At 36.8% G+C, this 14,375-nt stretch overlaps 1 protein-coding gene across 5 annotated transcripts in view; it reads left to right on the top strand.

The window, feature by feature from the left end:
• The window catches only part of NDUFS1 (NADH:ubiquinone oxidoreductase core subunit S1), a 28,768-nt gene extending 15,144 nt beyond the window's left edge, over positions 1-13,624 (top strand). For all 5 annotated transcript variants that reach the window (XM_021702721.1, XM_021702719.1, XM_021702720.1 and 2 more), the window contains 6 exons: positions 2,994-3,154; positions 8,381-8,535; positions 10,733-10,908; positions 11,473-11,607; positions 11,702-11,774; positions 13,179-13,624. In XM_021702721.1, the coding sequence (XP_021558396.1) occupies positions 2,994-3,154; positions 8,381-8,535; positions 10,733-10,908; positions 11,473-11,607; positions 11,702-11,774; positions 13,179-13,270 (792 nt within the window). In that variant the 3' untranslated portion in view covers positions 13,271-13,624. The remainder of the gene's footprint in view (positions 1-2,993; positions 3,155-8,380; positions 8,536-10,732; positions 10,909-11,472; positions 11,608-11,701; positions 11,775-13,178) is intronic.
• Positions 13,625-14,375: the final 751 nt, after the last annotated feature.

Raw genomic sequence — 14,375 nt, 5'->3', positions numbered from 1 at the left:
ATAAGCAGACAAAAATGAGCTTATATTATATGTGTTATATACCAGAGCTTAATTTTACTTGAAATTATCAGAAAAGAAATTGATGTAAGGGGTGCCTGGGTGGCTTAATCCGTTAAGTGTCTGACTCTTGATCTCAGCTCAGGTCATGATTTCAGGTTCATGAGTTCAAGCCTCTCCAAGTTGAAGTGCAACTGAAGCAATTAAACTGAAGTTAAGGGAAATCTTTCTTTACTGCAAGAGTTATTCTTAAATTTCATGAGTCCTTTTAATGACTTTTTCATTACTGAGTACTTTACATTCATTTCATTGCTTTCTGGTATTAATAGGTTTTTACTTACTTTTCCAAGAGGGGCTCATAAGTACCCTATTCGTTGGGTTCTTGCTTGCTTGCGAATGTCTGTTTTATTACTGAAGAGAGCCTTGGCAGAATACAAAGTTCTAGGATCACACTTTTTTCCTCTCTGAACTTTATACAGACACTGCCTTTTGTTACTATGGAGAAGCCTGATGTCAGTCATATTTCCTCCCAACCCTGTCCTAATTTTTTTTTTTTTTTACTGTCTAGATACTTTTTTTGAACCTTTATAGTGGGTTCTTTATCTTTGAAATTTAATAACTTCAGAATTAACAGTGGTGGTTCTCTTCACTTTTTTATGGGACATGGAGCACCTTTCATTGTGAAAATTCAAGGCTCTTTTTATTTTAGTATTTGTGCATGTGTGGTGGAATGCTGATTATTAAAAAATGTAAGAGATTTCTGTTTTCACATAACAGTTCTGGAGGGTAGGCAGTTGGACAGATGTCCAAGGATGTCATCAAGGAAGGACATTCCTTCCTGCTTTACTACCTCAGTGCCTTTGCTTATTCATGTGTGTTTGAGTGAACTTCTTCTCATGGTTCCAAGATGGTGTAGCCTTAGGTGTAATCAAGTGGTACAGAGCGGCTAAGCGCAATTCCTTTGTTTTGAATAGGAAAAACATTATCATGATTGCAGTGATCAAAAATGCAAAAGAAATACATATTGAAAAGTATTCCTCCTTTCTAATTCCTATCTCCATGCCCCAGAAAATGATCAGTGTTTTTCAGAAGTTTTTTTCTATACTAGATTTAAATATATTTTCTGTTAGTGGTGTTCCCTTCATTAAGAACTCCTAACAAGGGGCACCTAGGTGGCCCGTCAGTTAAGTGCCTTTGGCTCAGGTCATGATCCTAGAGTCTTAGGATTGAGCCCTGCATCGGGCTCACTGCTCCCCACACTTGTGCTCTCTCTCTCTGACAAATAAATAAATAAAATCTTTTTAAAAAAACAAAAAGAACTCCTAACAACAACAAAAAAAACCTAACAGATAGTGGTTCCCCTTTTGTATCTTTTCTGTCATTTTTCCTTTGTTCTTTTGTTCTTTTTCAGTTTGTTTTATATTATTTCCGGTAGCCTGCTTTTCTTGTCCCTGCATTTAAGGTCATGTTTTATTTTGTTTTTTTACTGTTTCTGGAATGGTATTCATTTCTCATTTGTTTCTCTTCCAGTTCTTTCCTGAGTTCTGTGACGAAAAGCTCCTTCTACTGTATAATACTCTCTGTTGTGTCACTTTTTTATGCTTTTTTTTTCATGTGAGAAAAAGTGTGTTTTTTATTTTCTGTAAGTCTATTGAAAACTATTTTTCTGGGGCGCCTGGGTGGCTCAGTCTGTTAAGCGTCTGCCTTTGGCTCAGGTCATGATCTTGGGGTCCTGGGTTGAGCCCAGTATTGGGCTCCCTGCTCAGCAGGGAGCCTGCTTCTCCCTCTCCTGCTCCCCCTGCTTGTGCTCTCTCTCTCAAATAAGTAAATAAAATGTTTTATAAAAAAAAGAACTATTTTTCTGAACTCTTCACATATTCTTGGGAAATTCCCAAGGAGGACATTTATTCTCCTCTGTAGTATGGAGGCATAATTCTCATGCTGATTCTTTGATTTGGGCCATTTATTTATTTACTTATTTGTTTTTAAAGATTTTGTTTATTTGACAGAGAGAGAAACAGCGAGAGAGGGAACATAAGCAGGGGGAGTGGGAGAGGAGAAGCAGGCTTCCTGCTGAGCAGGGAGCCCCATGTGGGGCTCAATCCCAGGACCCTGGGATGACCTGAGCTGAAGGCAGACACTTAATGACTGAGCCACCCAGGGGCCCTGGGCCAGTTATTTATTGAAGAATAATAAAGAGGGTGGTTAGGAGAGTGAGCTCTATACTCTTCTGCTTTACTTTTAATTTTTCCATTCTCCACTAAATCTGTAGTTTCCTTTGCTTTTGGGATGCACTCCCCTCCGGTTTTGGCATTCAGGAAGTTACTATGATTTAAAGCAGAGCCCTTAAAGTTTTAGGTATTCTGCATTGTAATCCTAGTGTTCATTGTTTTCCCTACCTCTTTGTTCTTGTCTAGAGCATGGTGAGTAGATAGAAGACTGTAGACATGATACTTGAATGTGGCTTTTTCTGTTAGTACCAACTGAATGTCTGTAGTGACATTGCCCAATTTTTCTGGAACATACCCATAATCATTCTGACCAAAGGATATTTGGAAAAGGCTTTCATTCCCAGTACTTCTAGAAAATCTGTTTGTTTTTTTTTTTTTAATATTTTATTTATTTATTTGAGAGAGACAGAGATAGTGAGAGAGAGCTCGAGCAGGAAGGAGGGGGAGAAGCAGGCTTCCCGCGGAGCAGGGAGCCCGATGCGGGGCTCGATCCCAGGACCCCGGGATCATGACTGAGCCGAAGGCAGAGGCTTAACCATCTGAGCCACCCAGGCGCCCCTCTAGAAAATCTGTTTTATCTGATAACTCATTTAGCCATTTCATAGTAGCATTGGTGAGGTGTTTTTGGTTAAATCTGGTTGTATATATGTCTATATGTTGACTCTTAAAAATCAGAGACATTCTGCATTAAACCTAAAACTTGGGACAACGTATTGTAGATGCAAATTAAAAAAATTTTTTAATCAAAGTTCTTTTTTTAAATAGGTATTACATGAAGCTAAAAAACCAATGGTGGTTGTAGGCAGTTCTGCACTCCAGAGAAGTGATGGGGCAGCAATTCTTGCAGCTGTTTCCAACATTGCTCAAAAGATTCAGATGAGTAGTGGTGTTACTCGTGATTGGAAAGTTATGAATATCCTTCATAGGTATGTTGGGTGATTGTTGTATTATATACTCTAAGATTCAAGTAATTTTGTGTACATGTGTTACTGTTGTACTATCACATTTAGATTTACTAATAGCTTAATATTTAGCAATGTCTCAGTAGTAGATGTGAAAGAGATACCTTTATTTTCTGTGTGAGAACTGAAGATAATAAATAATATTTAAAATATTTGAGGGGCGCCTGGGTGGCTCAGTTGGTTAAGTGTCTGCCGTTGGCTTAGGTCGTGATCCCGGGGTCCTGGGATCGAGCCCCGTGTAGGGCTCCCTGCTCAGCAGGGAATCTGCTTCTTCCTCTGCCCCTTCCCCTGCTTGTGTTCTCTCTGTCTCTCAAATAAATAAATAAAATCTTAAAAAAAAAAATATTTGAAATAGCAGTGCTGAGAAAATCTTGAAAATCTGTATTATATTAGTATACTTTGGTTCAAAAATTGCAACAAGCCCTCTGACTTTGATTAATTGATAAAAATGTAAGCTAACATGAGAATTCAACATAAGGGAAGTTTTTTTCTGACTGTATTAATACACATTTGAAGCACCTGGGTGGCTCAGTTGGTTAAGCGTCTGACTCTTGATTTTGGCTCAGGTCAGTGATCTTAGGGGTCGTGAGATTGAGCCCCGAGTCGCGCTCCGTGCTGGGTGTGGAGCCTGCTTGAGGTATTTCTCCCCCTTCCTCTACCCCTCCCCCCCCCGCCCCTGCACACACCTCTCAAAAAAAAATAATAATACACATTTATTTTAGGAAGTTGGAAAGAGAAGAAAATATGAAAATGGAAATTATTCTTCTACAAATTATAGATAATTACTGTTCCTACTTTTGTCTGGTTCTTTTTCCTGTGTAAATATTTTTTAGTTATATAGTTGAAATCATACTGTGTGAACAGTTTTGTATCCTATTTTGATCAGTTTTCATTACCATATAAAATTTCTTCCTGTAATTAGAAATTTTTTATAAACTTGAATGGCTATTTAATATCATGAATATGTACAATTTTTTAGCCATTTAATTCTTGTTAACATATAAATTGATACTAGTCTTTAAACTATAAATAAATAATGCAATGATACACAGATACTTATGAACTTTATATTATTTTCTTACAGTGGATTTCTAAAAGTAGAGCTCTTAAGGTAAACAGGATAAACATTTCTGAGGCTCTTAATGCATATTTCCAAGTTTTAGAAATGTAACAGGGACACCTGGGTGGCTCAGTCAGTTAAGCCTCTGCCTTTGGCTTGGGTCATGATCCCGGGGTCCCGGGATCGAGCCCCGCATCGGGCTCCTTGCTCATTGGGGAGCCTGCTTCTCCCTCTCCCTCTCCTGCTGCTCCCCTGCTTGTTTCTCTTTCTCTCTCTCTGACAAATAAGTAAAATCTTAAAAAAATAAAAATAAAAAAGAAATGTTGTAACAGTTTTACCTTAGTAAATAAGTTTTCCCATTTCGCATAATCCTTTCGATCTTAAGAATTATTTTTCAGGGCGCCTGGGTGGCTCAGATGGTTAAGCGTCTGCCTTCGGCTCAGGTCATGATCCCAGAGTCCTGGGATCGAGTCCTGCATCGGGCTCTCTGCTCTTTGGGAGCCTGCTTCTCCCTCTGCCTCTCTCTCTCTCTGTCTCATGAATAAATAAATAAAAATCTTAAAAAAAAAAAAAATTATTTTTCAGGGGGCGCCTGGGTGGCTCAGTCGGTTAAGCTGACCTTTGGCTCAGGTCATGAACCCAGGGTCCTGGGATCGAGCCCCTCATCAGGCTCCCTGCTCAGGAGGGAGTCTGCTTCTCCCTCTCCCTCTCTCCCCAGCTCTCTCTCTCAAATAAATAAAATCTTTTTTAAAAAAAAAGTTTTATTTTTCAAATTTGTTTAAGGATTGAGGCTAAACACTTAAATATGATAGGCAAATTTTTTAAATTTTAAAAGTATTTGAATACATTGTGGTTTTTTTTTAAGATTTTATTTGAGAGAGAAAGAGAGAGCGTGGGGGAGGGGCAGAGGGAGAGGGAGAAGCAAACTCCTCACTGAGCAGGGAGCCCGACGCAGGACTCGATCCCAGGACCCTGGGATTATGACCTGAGCCGAAAGGCAGATGCTTAACCGGCTGAGCCACCCAGGCACCCTTGAATAAATTCTTAAACATTAATTTCAGTTTCAATGTTATATTTCTGTTTGGTTTAATTTGGCATTGTAGATCATCATGTAAATATTTTTTTTTTTTTTTAAAGATTTTCTTTATTTATTCATGAGAGACAGAGAGAGAGGCAGAAGGAGAAGCAGGCTCCCAAGAAGCAGGGAGCCCTATGCGGGACTCGATCCCAGGACCCTGGGATCATGACCTGAGCCGAAGGCAGACGCTTTACCATCTGAGCCACCCAGGTGCCCCATCATGTAAACATTTTTAAAAACTTTATATTTTTTAGGTAGAGTTTATTTGCATTGTTCACCTCTGGATCTTTTCTAGCCACCATTTTTACTTATTTTTAGTTCACTTTTCCATCTGTGTCTTTATTTATACAGTTTTGTTTTTCTGAATGGGTACCAAAATTAATTAAACTTTTTAAAAAATTCTCAGTTGTCTAACATTGTATTTCTGATTCCTTCTCACAAATGACTACTTGGGTAGGTACAAAGATGACAGTCTTTTTTCCTTTAATACTAAGTATTTCTGCACCCTTTCTTTCATTTAATATTTTAGGGAGGATCTAATGTAATCTCAGTTTTGTCACTGAGGATGACCTGACTTTGTATATGTATGTGTGTCTGCCTCCTCACCCTTTGGGCTCCTTATTTTTGATGTTAAAAAAAAAAATTCTACCAGATTTTAAGTAGATGACACTCAGATGTCATTACTTTTTCCTGGGAATATCATAGAGACTCCCATTATCAAATTGAAATGTTTTGATTTTTTTTTCTTTTAAGCTCAGAAAAAGGTTATTCGTTTACTTTTACTTAGTTATTTGCTCTCATGCAGAAGCCTCTTTTGCTATGCATTGATTGGCCTTGAGACTTTTGGCTCATAATTTTTCTCATATCCTTTTTCTCTGGGTTTAGAGAAAATTTCTTAAATTTTGTTCCATCATTTTGTGAGTTTTCATTCTGGAGAACACTGACTTTGTTACAGTTTTTAATTTATTAACCTTGTTTGTCATTTCATTCTTACAAGATTTCCTTTTTATGAAAGTTCATTTTAGTTTATTAGGACCTATCTTTTTTTTTTCTTTAAGATTTTATTTATTCATTTACTTGAGAGAGAGAGAGAGAGAGAGAGAGGGCACATGAGCAGAGGGAGAAGCAGAGGGAGAGAGATAAGCAGACTCCACACTGAGAGCGTAGCCCAATATGGGGCTCAATCCCACAAACTTGAGATCATGACCTGAGCCGAAACCAAGAGTCAGACACTCAACGAACTGAGCCACCCAGGTGCCCCAGGACATATCTTTTATTGTAAAGGCAGACATAAGCTTACTCAATTTGTTTTCCAGGATGAAGTGGACTGTGTCTTAAGTTAATGTGAGTCTCTGCCCAGATTTTTGAGAGAGACATGTCAAGACTTATACTGAGGGAAGTTAAGAAGGAACTGTTGGGGCAGAGGGATTTGTTTTGAAATGGGAAAGTATGAGTCCTCCAACTTTGTTCACTTTTATGATAGGTTTGGCTGTTTTGGGTCCTTTGCATTCCATATGAATTTTAGCATCAGCTTGTCCATTTCTGTAAATTATTCATCTGGATTTTTGATAGGGATCACACGGAATTTGTAAGCTCAGTTGGGGAGTATTGCCATCTTAACAGCATTAAGTCCTCTAATCCATGAATGTGGGATGTCTTTCCATTTAGTAAGGTCTTTAATTTCTTTCAAGTTGTTTTGTACTTTTCATTATATAAATCTTATATTTATTGTTAAGTTTTTTTAAAAGCATTTTATGCTTTTGATGTTATCCAGAGTTTGACAGAGTAGCAGCATCTAGTAGGAGTTGGTTTGACCTGATCTCCTCCCCTAACAAATAGGTAAAACACCAACTTGCTTTATATACAGTAGGTCCTTAGAATGGCTATTTCTAGAAAGAAAGTTAGTAATAGCAAACTGGACCAGACTCCCAGTTGTTCAGAGTATAGTTATTCCAGACCCCTTATTTATTTATTTATTTAAGATTTTACTTATTTATTTGAGAGAGAGCGAGCATGAGAGGGCTGAGGGGCAGAGGGAGACAGCAGACTCCCCACTGAGCAGGGAGCCTGATGCAGGGCTCAATCCTGGGACGCCGGGATCATGACCTGAGCCAAAGGCAGTTGCTTAACCAGCTGAGCCACCCAGGCGCCTCCAGACCTCTTTTTTAAAGGATTATTTTCTGCTTATAAGAGTAATATATGCTCATAGAACATATATGTACTAATTATATTGTTTTCTCCAAGTTAAAGTTTTATGAGTGCTGTTTTAATTTCTCCCTTTTGGTTTTCAAAATCATATGACTTTTCTCTAATGACTGCTTTTGGCTTATCGTGTTTTATATCTTGCTCTATTGAATAAGAATCAATTTAGGACAGGGCACCTGGGTGGCTCAGTTGGTTAAGCGACTGCCTTTGGCACAGGTCATGATCCTGGAGTCCCAGGATCAAGTCCCGCATCGGGCTCCCTGCTCAGCAGGGAGTCTGCTTCTCCCTCTGACCCTCCCCCTCTCATGTGCTCGCTCTCTCTCTCTCTCTTTCTCTCAAATAAATAAATAAAATAAAAAAATAAAAAAAAGAATCAATTTAGGACAATTTCAATTAGCATAAAGTTTCCAGAATTATTCAGTTAACTATTATCTCATGAAGTGGGGTGCCTGAGTGGCTCAGTTTGTTAAGCATCTGACTCTTAATTTTGGCTCAGATCATGGTGTCATGGTTGTGAGATTGAGCCCTGCATTGGCCTCTGTGCTGGGTATGGTTAGGATTCTCTCTCTCCCTGTCCCTTCCCCCCCCCAAAATAAGAAATAACAATAAATAAATATGTCATGAAGAGACAGTGTTCTAAGCATCTTGTTTTTTTGTTCGACACCCTTAAAACAGTAAAATATTGCTATTTCTGGTTTTGACATCTATTTTAAAATGGGTTAAGAAGATGAAGGAAGGTTTTTGTCAGCATTGAATAGAAAAGATTAAGTATCATTTCAGGAGTCACATTTAATTTTTTATAATGATAACACTGCAGATGTGCTAAAAATCCATAATTGTTTTACAGGATTGCAAGCCAGGTAGCTGCTTTGGATCTTGGGTATAAACCTGGGGTGGAAGCAATTCGTAAGAACCCTCCCAAAGTGCTGTTTCTCCTGGGAGCAGATGGAGGTTGTATCACTCGACAGGATTTGCCAAAGGATTGTTTCATTATTTATCAAGGTAAGTAGCATCTGTGACACCAGAAACAGAAAAGAATCCTACGCTATGTAGATTAGAAACTATATGGCAGTATATTTAGTAGATTGACTATTTTCCATTCAGGAATTTCCCCCCAACACACACACCTCAGTATTTTTTTAAACCAGATCATAGGTTTTATTAGTTATATAGTTGATACTACTAAGAATTATTACCTGGTGGGGCACCTGGGTGGCTCAGTCAGTTTTAAGCATCTGCCTTCGGCTCAGGTCATGATCCCAGGGTCCTGGGATCTACCCCCACATCAGGCTCCCCGGGAGCTTGCTTCTCCCTCTCCTTCTGCCCACCCCCCCCACCACTTGTGCATGCTCACTCTCTCTTTCTCTCTCAAATAAATAAATAAAATATTTTTTAAAAAAAGGTTATTGCCGGGCGCCTGGGTGGCTCAGTTGGTTGGGCGACTGCCTTCGGCTCAGGTCATGATCCTGGAGGCCCGGGGTCGAGTCCCGCATCAGGCTCCCTGCTCGGCAGGGAGTCTCCTTCTCCCTCTGACCCTCCCCCCTCTCATGCTCTCTCTCTGTCTCATTCTCTCTCTCAAATAAATAAATAAAATCTTTAAAAAAAAAAAAAAGTTATTGCCTGGAAAAAAAAAAAGAATTATTACCTGATCATATTTAGTAACAGAATTAGAAGAAACCTATGCCTCACTAATAGGAATGGTTAAATTATGGTTTATTTATACAATTAAATATTATGTAACATTAAAATTCAGCTTTTCAAAGAATATTTAGTATTATTACATAATCAGAGGAAAGCACTTTTACATAAAGTGTTTAAAAATCATGAGTGCTGGGGCACCTGTGTGGCTAAGTTGTTAAGTGTCTGCCTTCAGCTCAGGTCATGATCCTAGGGTCCTGGGATCGAGCCCTGCATCGGGCTCCCTGCTCGGGGGGAAGCCTGCTTCTCCCTCTCCCGCTCCCCCTGCTTGTGTTCCCTCTCTCACTGTGTCTCTCTCTGTCAAATAAATAAAATCTTTAAAAAAAAAACATCATGAGTGCTGAGTTACAAGACATTTTTTTTTTTTTAAAGATTTTATTTATTTATTTGAGAGAGAGAGAATGAGAGAGAGCACATGAGAGGGGGGAGGGTCAGAGGGAGAAGCAGACTCCCTGCAGAGCAGGGAGCCCGATGCGGGACTCGATCCAGGGACTCCAGGATCATGACCTGAGCCGAAGGGAGTCGCTTAACCAACTGAGCCACCCAGGCGCCCAAGTTACAGGACATTTAATGAAATACATTTGATAGTACTTCTTTGGCTTTTTTGTTTTTGACTCATTTTCTTGAACTCTCACTCATTGTAAATATATTTCCCTGGAATAAATGGAGTCCAGAGTACTCCCAGATATTTTACAGAGAAAAGTATTACATAACTCTCAAGTTCATTTTACACAAACGCCATAAATTTATAATAGGCTTTTTATTGCCATGGCACATAAAGAGCATTATAGAATATTTAGTATCTTTAGTTTGATAAAGTTAAATCAAAATGCATAATTTACATCCAGTTCCTAGTCAATAATCATTGATGGCTTTGGAAATGTATGCTTCATATATTTTTCTGTTACATACAAAAATGTACACAAATGAGATTATTAGACTTTATATATTGCTCTATAACTTTCTTTCATTCAACTCAAGGTTTTTTTTTCCTTCTAACAGTTTTGTTAAACTATTAAAACTTTCATTATACTATTTCAGTCTTTCATTATACTGTTTTCTATAATATCCTGTTTATGTTCTTTTCAGTATTACCACTGTCATTTCTGTTCTACATTTTTTGTTCCTCCACCATTTCAGTATGTTTTACTGAATTTCACTAACATACATCTGAGCATTTCCACTTTGTAATCAAGAGAAATAATATACCTCATTGCCCATGATATATGTTTGTACTATATTATACATATTTCTGTATTTACAAAAAATAATCTGGGAAGGTAGCAAATGCTTATTAGTAATTTTCTTTGGGAAGGGAGTTGAATTGTGGGCAAGGTGGGCTTTTTATTCCAAAATTCTTTTATATATTTTTGTATGTTACAATTTTGTAAACACTTTTGTAATTCTTAATGGGATATAAAAAGGATATCTTGTGTGTTCATGCATGATACCTAATCAGTTTTTTGCTAAAATATGGTTTGTCCTTTCCATCTTTTTGCAGGACATCATGGTGACGTTGGCGCTCCTATAGCTGATGTTATTCTCCCAGGCGCTGCTTACACAGAGAAATCTGCTACTTATGTCAATACTGAGGGCCGAGCTCAGCAGACTAAAGTAGCAGTGACACCTCCTGGCTTGGCAAGAGAAGACTGGAAAATTCTAAGAGCCCTCTCTGAGGTATTTGTTCTTAGTGATGCTGCTAATGGGATGTTTGACTTGTTAGCTTCTCAAAATGATTTTCAAAGTCAAGGAGAATGCAAGCCTGATGTGCAGGGATAATTTGAATAATCTCTGTGAGACAAAAGTATTCAGAAAATGGGCGTTTGATATTGGTATTTTTATTTTTGGCTTGTTTTTTGCCTAAAAACACTTCTTTTAACTCTTTATTATAAAAAAAAAAGCATGAGATTTAAAATAATATACGTTGTCTGTAAACTTTGTATATGATCAATATCGAGTTAGCAGAAGCATTCAGATTTAGTATAGCATTATCTCTTTAATCATTTATTTCATACTCAGTCTGATTTCTAAAGAGAAATTACTAATGTACTGACAGCTGTTTATGAATTAGAATTTTTGTCAATTGTGTTTTCCTCTTAATTACTTAATGTACTTGCAAATGGACACCCAATAGAATTTTCATTAGCACAACATTATTTTACTATAGTTGCAGTTATGTATGATTTGAATTTTTTTAAGTACTAAAGCTTTATGTCAATTCTGGAGACCTGTTATTTATAGATTGCAGGTATGACTCTTCCATATGATACTCTGGATCAAGTAAGGAACAGATTGGAAGAAGTCTCTCCTAATCTTGTCCGATATGATGATGTCGAAGGAGCCAATTATTTCCAGCAAGCAAATGAGCTCTCTAAGGTAAAAACTTGCCTGTATTCAGTTTTCATAGTAGTGTATCCTCTGATGTTAGTTTTCAATTCTATTATTGACCTCATAATCCTTTTTTTTGCAGCTAGTGAACCAACAGCTTCTTGCTGATCCACTTATTCCACCTCAGCTAACAATAAAAGACTTCTACATGACAGGTATGCATTTGTTAGCATGACTGCCAAATATGAAAGGTGGGAAGGAATAAGATCACCTAATTATGATTCCAACCTGTTTATGAGAATATTTGATATTTTTATTTAATCTTTGAAAACTTTGAAACATCAGAAGTAATGTAATTTCTGATTTTACTCTAATTTTCTGATTTTACTCTAATTTCTGATTTTACTCTAATTTCTTTTGTTTCTGAAATGTAAGCAGATTTTAAATATAAAATTTACTGTTGTGTATAAAATCACCATATAGCAATTTAGGGAGAATTTTTTTTAAGTGACAACTGTGAAGGTTTTTTCTGAGAATTACAGTAGAAACATTAAAACACTTAAATGTGAAGTATGTTAAAGAGTGTTTCTGATGGACATTGTTAGGGATGCTTTTAAGGAATGTGGACTTACTGATATTTGTTTACTGCAGATGTTACATTTGATGTAACATGATATAACACTTGATATAATATCTGTGTTATGAGGTAGTTGACAGATGATTTTAAATAATTTTCTACCTAAAAGCAGATAGTATATTTTTAAAAATTTTTAAGCTTGTTTATCTAAGAATATTTTTAATTGGTTTTTTACTTATGTTATAAAAGTTATGTTTGTTGTAGAATACATACCTAAGCCCAAAGGGCAAAGAGCATTTACTATGATCCCACTATCCAGAAATAACTAGTTTTATTTTTTTAACATTTTGTCAATCATACAAGGATATACACATATATTATTCATTTAAAAAATAAAAGATTTGATGATTCATTTACTGGGGGGGAGGGGTTGACAGCTTTATTGAAATACCATTTACAGACCATAAAATTCACTGAATTCAGTGGATTTTATTTTTTTTATTATTATTTTTAAGATCTTATTTGAGAGCAAGAGAGAGAGAACGCATGCACGCACGCGCGTACACGAGTGGAATGAAGGGGCAGAGGCAGAGGGAGAAGCAGACTCCCCGCTGAGCAGGGAGCCCAACGTGGGGCTAGATCCTAGGATCCGGGGATCATGACCTGAACCGACTGGGCCACCCAGCGCCCCTGGATTCAGTGGATTTTAGTACACATACTATTTTATAAACTTGTTTTCAGTAACAGTATTGTGCACATATTTGTCCTATCTTTAGTACTTTTCTATAATATTTGTAAGGGTTGCATAATGGCATATTGTATGGCTATATGTAATTATTTAATCATTCCTAGGAGTACTTACTAAAAGCACTTAGCTTATAAGGGGCTTATTTTCTGGAGTTCTTCTCACATTAGATACAGTTACATAGAATTTTATAGTCTTTTTTTTGGTTGTTCCTGAGTGTGTGCAACAAGAAAGTTTTACTGTGTGCTTTTTAAAAAATTGTATTATCAAAATGCACATTTTCTTAATATCTTTCAGACTCAATTAGCAGAGCTTCACAGACAATGGCCAAATGTGTCAAAGCTGTCACGGAGGGTGCCCAGGCAGTAGAGGAACCATCCATATGCTGAAACTTCTACTAGGAACCCCATTTTGTTACAAATAATTAATGGACAGTTATGTTGGAATGATCTCCTACAGGTTTATTCTTTAAAAAATAATCTGAATGATGTAATATTTAAGGTCGTACCTTGCTTATTTGAAAATGATACTGCAATTATCAGTGAACTTTGAGGTTTCAAAGACATTTATGTGTTGTGTGTAAACGTTAAATTGTTTAATAAACAATGTATACAGATGCTTTTTCACATAAAAGTATTGGCAATCTTTGTGACACAAAGAAAATTCTTAAAATACGAGTTTTTGTTCATTTTCATTGATCATTTATGTTTGTAAAATGTATGAAATAAGAGCTTCCATTAGGACCCACTGGTAGTTTCTAGCACTCAAGGAAAGATTTGAGCATTCTGTCAAGCTGGGTAAATAGAAAAAATATGTGTAACATAATCACACATCAGATACGTATCTTGGACAACTATAAATAATAATAATCATAATAATGATAGATAATGATTATTTAGCTTTTTCTGTGTGCTAAGCACTCTGGTTTTACATGCATTATCTTGTTTTGTCCTTGCTACAACTCTGAGGTAGTGTTACCTCATTTTACAGATGAAGAAACTGAAGCCTAGGGATATTTGGTAGCTTGCCCAAGGTCACAGAAAAATAGTCAAGGACTCCAGCCTAGTTCTCTCTGACTCCAAAGCTCATTGTTCTTACCTGCTATACATAATTCCCTCCCATTAATACAGATCTTATAGGTTGTTACTTCTAAGAATTAGCATTGAGAATCTTAATGAATAGTACATTTTTCTGTTTTCTCTTGAATCCGTTTATAGATCATGGTGATTTATATGACATTTTTCTTTGTATAAGAGATTACACACACTTGCATCACTGGAGTGATGGAGTTAAGGGATGTAATTTAGGTCTTTGTTGATGTTCCATATTCATTATATTAACCATCTGCACTTTTAAGTCAACTAAACTATTCCAATAATAGAAGACAAAGCTAAAAGCTTTCATAATTTTCAGTTGTCAAAACAAAAAGGAGGTAAAATTTTATAATTGATCTAGGAGATAATTTAAAGCCATATTAAATGTTTTTCAGAATCT

The sequence above is a fragment of the Neomonachus schauinslandi genome, chromosome 3 (assembly GCF_002201575.2).
Source record: "Neomonachus schauinslandi chromosome 3, ASM220157v2, whole genome shotgun sequence".
In the NCBI taxonomy this organism is placed as follows: domain Eukaryota; kingdom Metazoa; phylum Chordata; class Mammalia; order Carnivora; family Phocidae; genus Neomonachus; species Neomonachus schauinslandi.
This window is presented reverse-complemented; position numbering and strand designations above follow the sequence as displayed.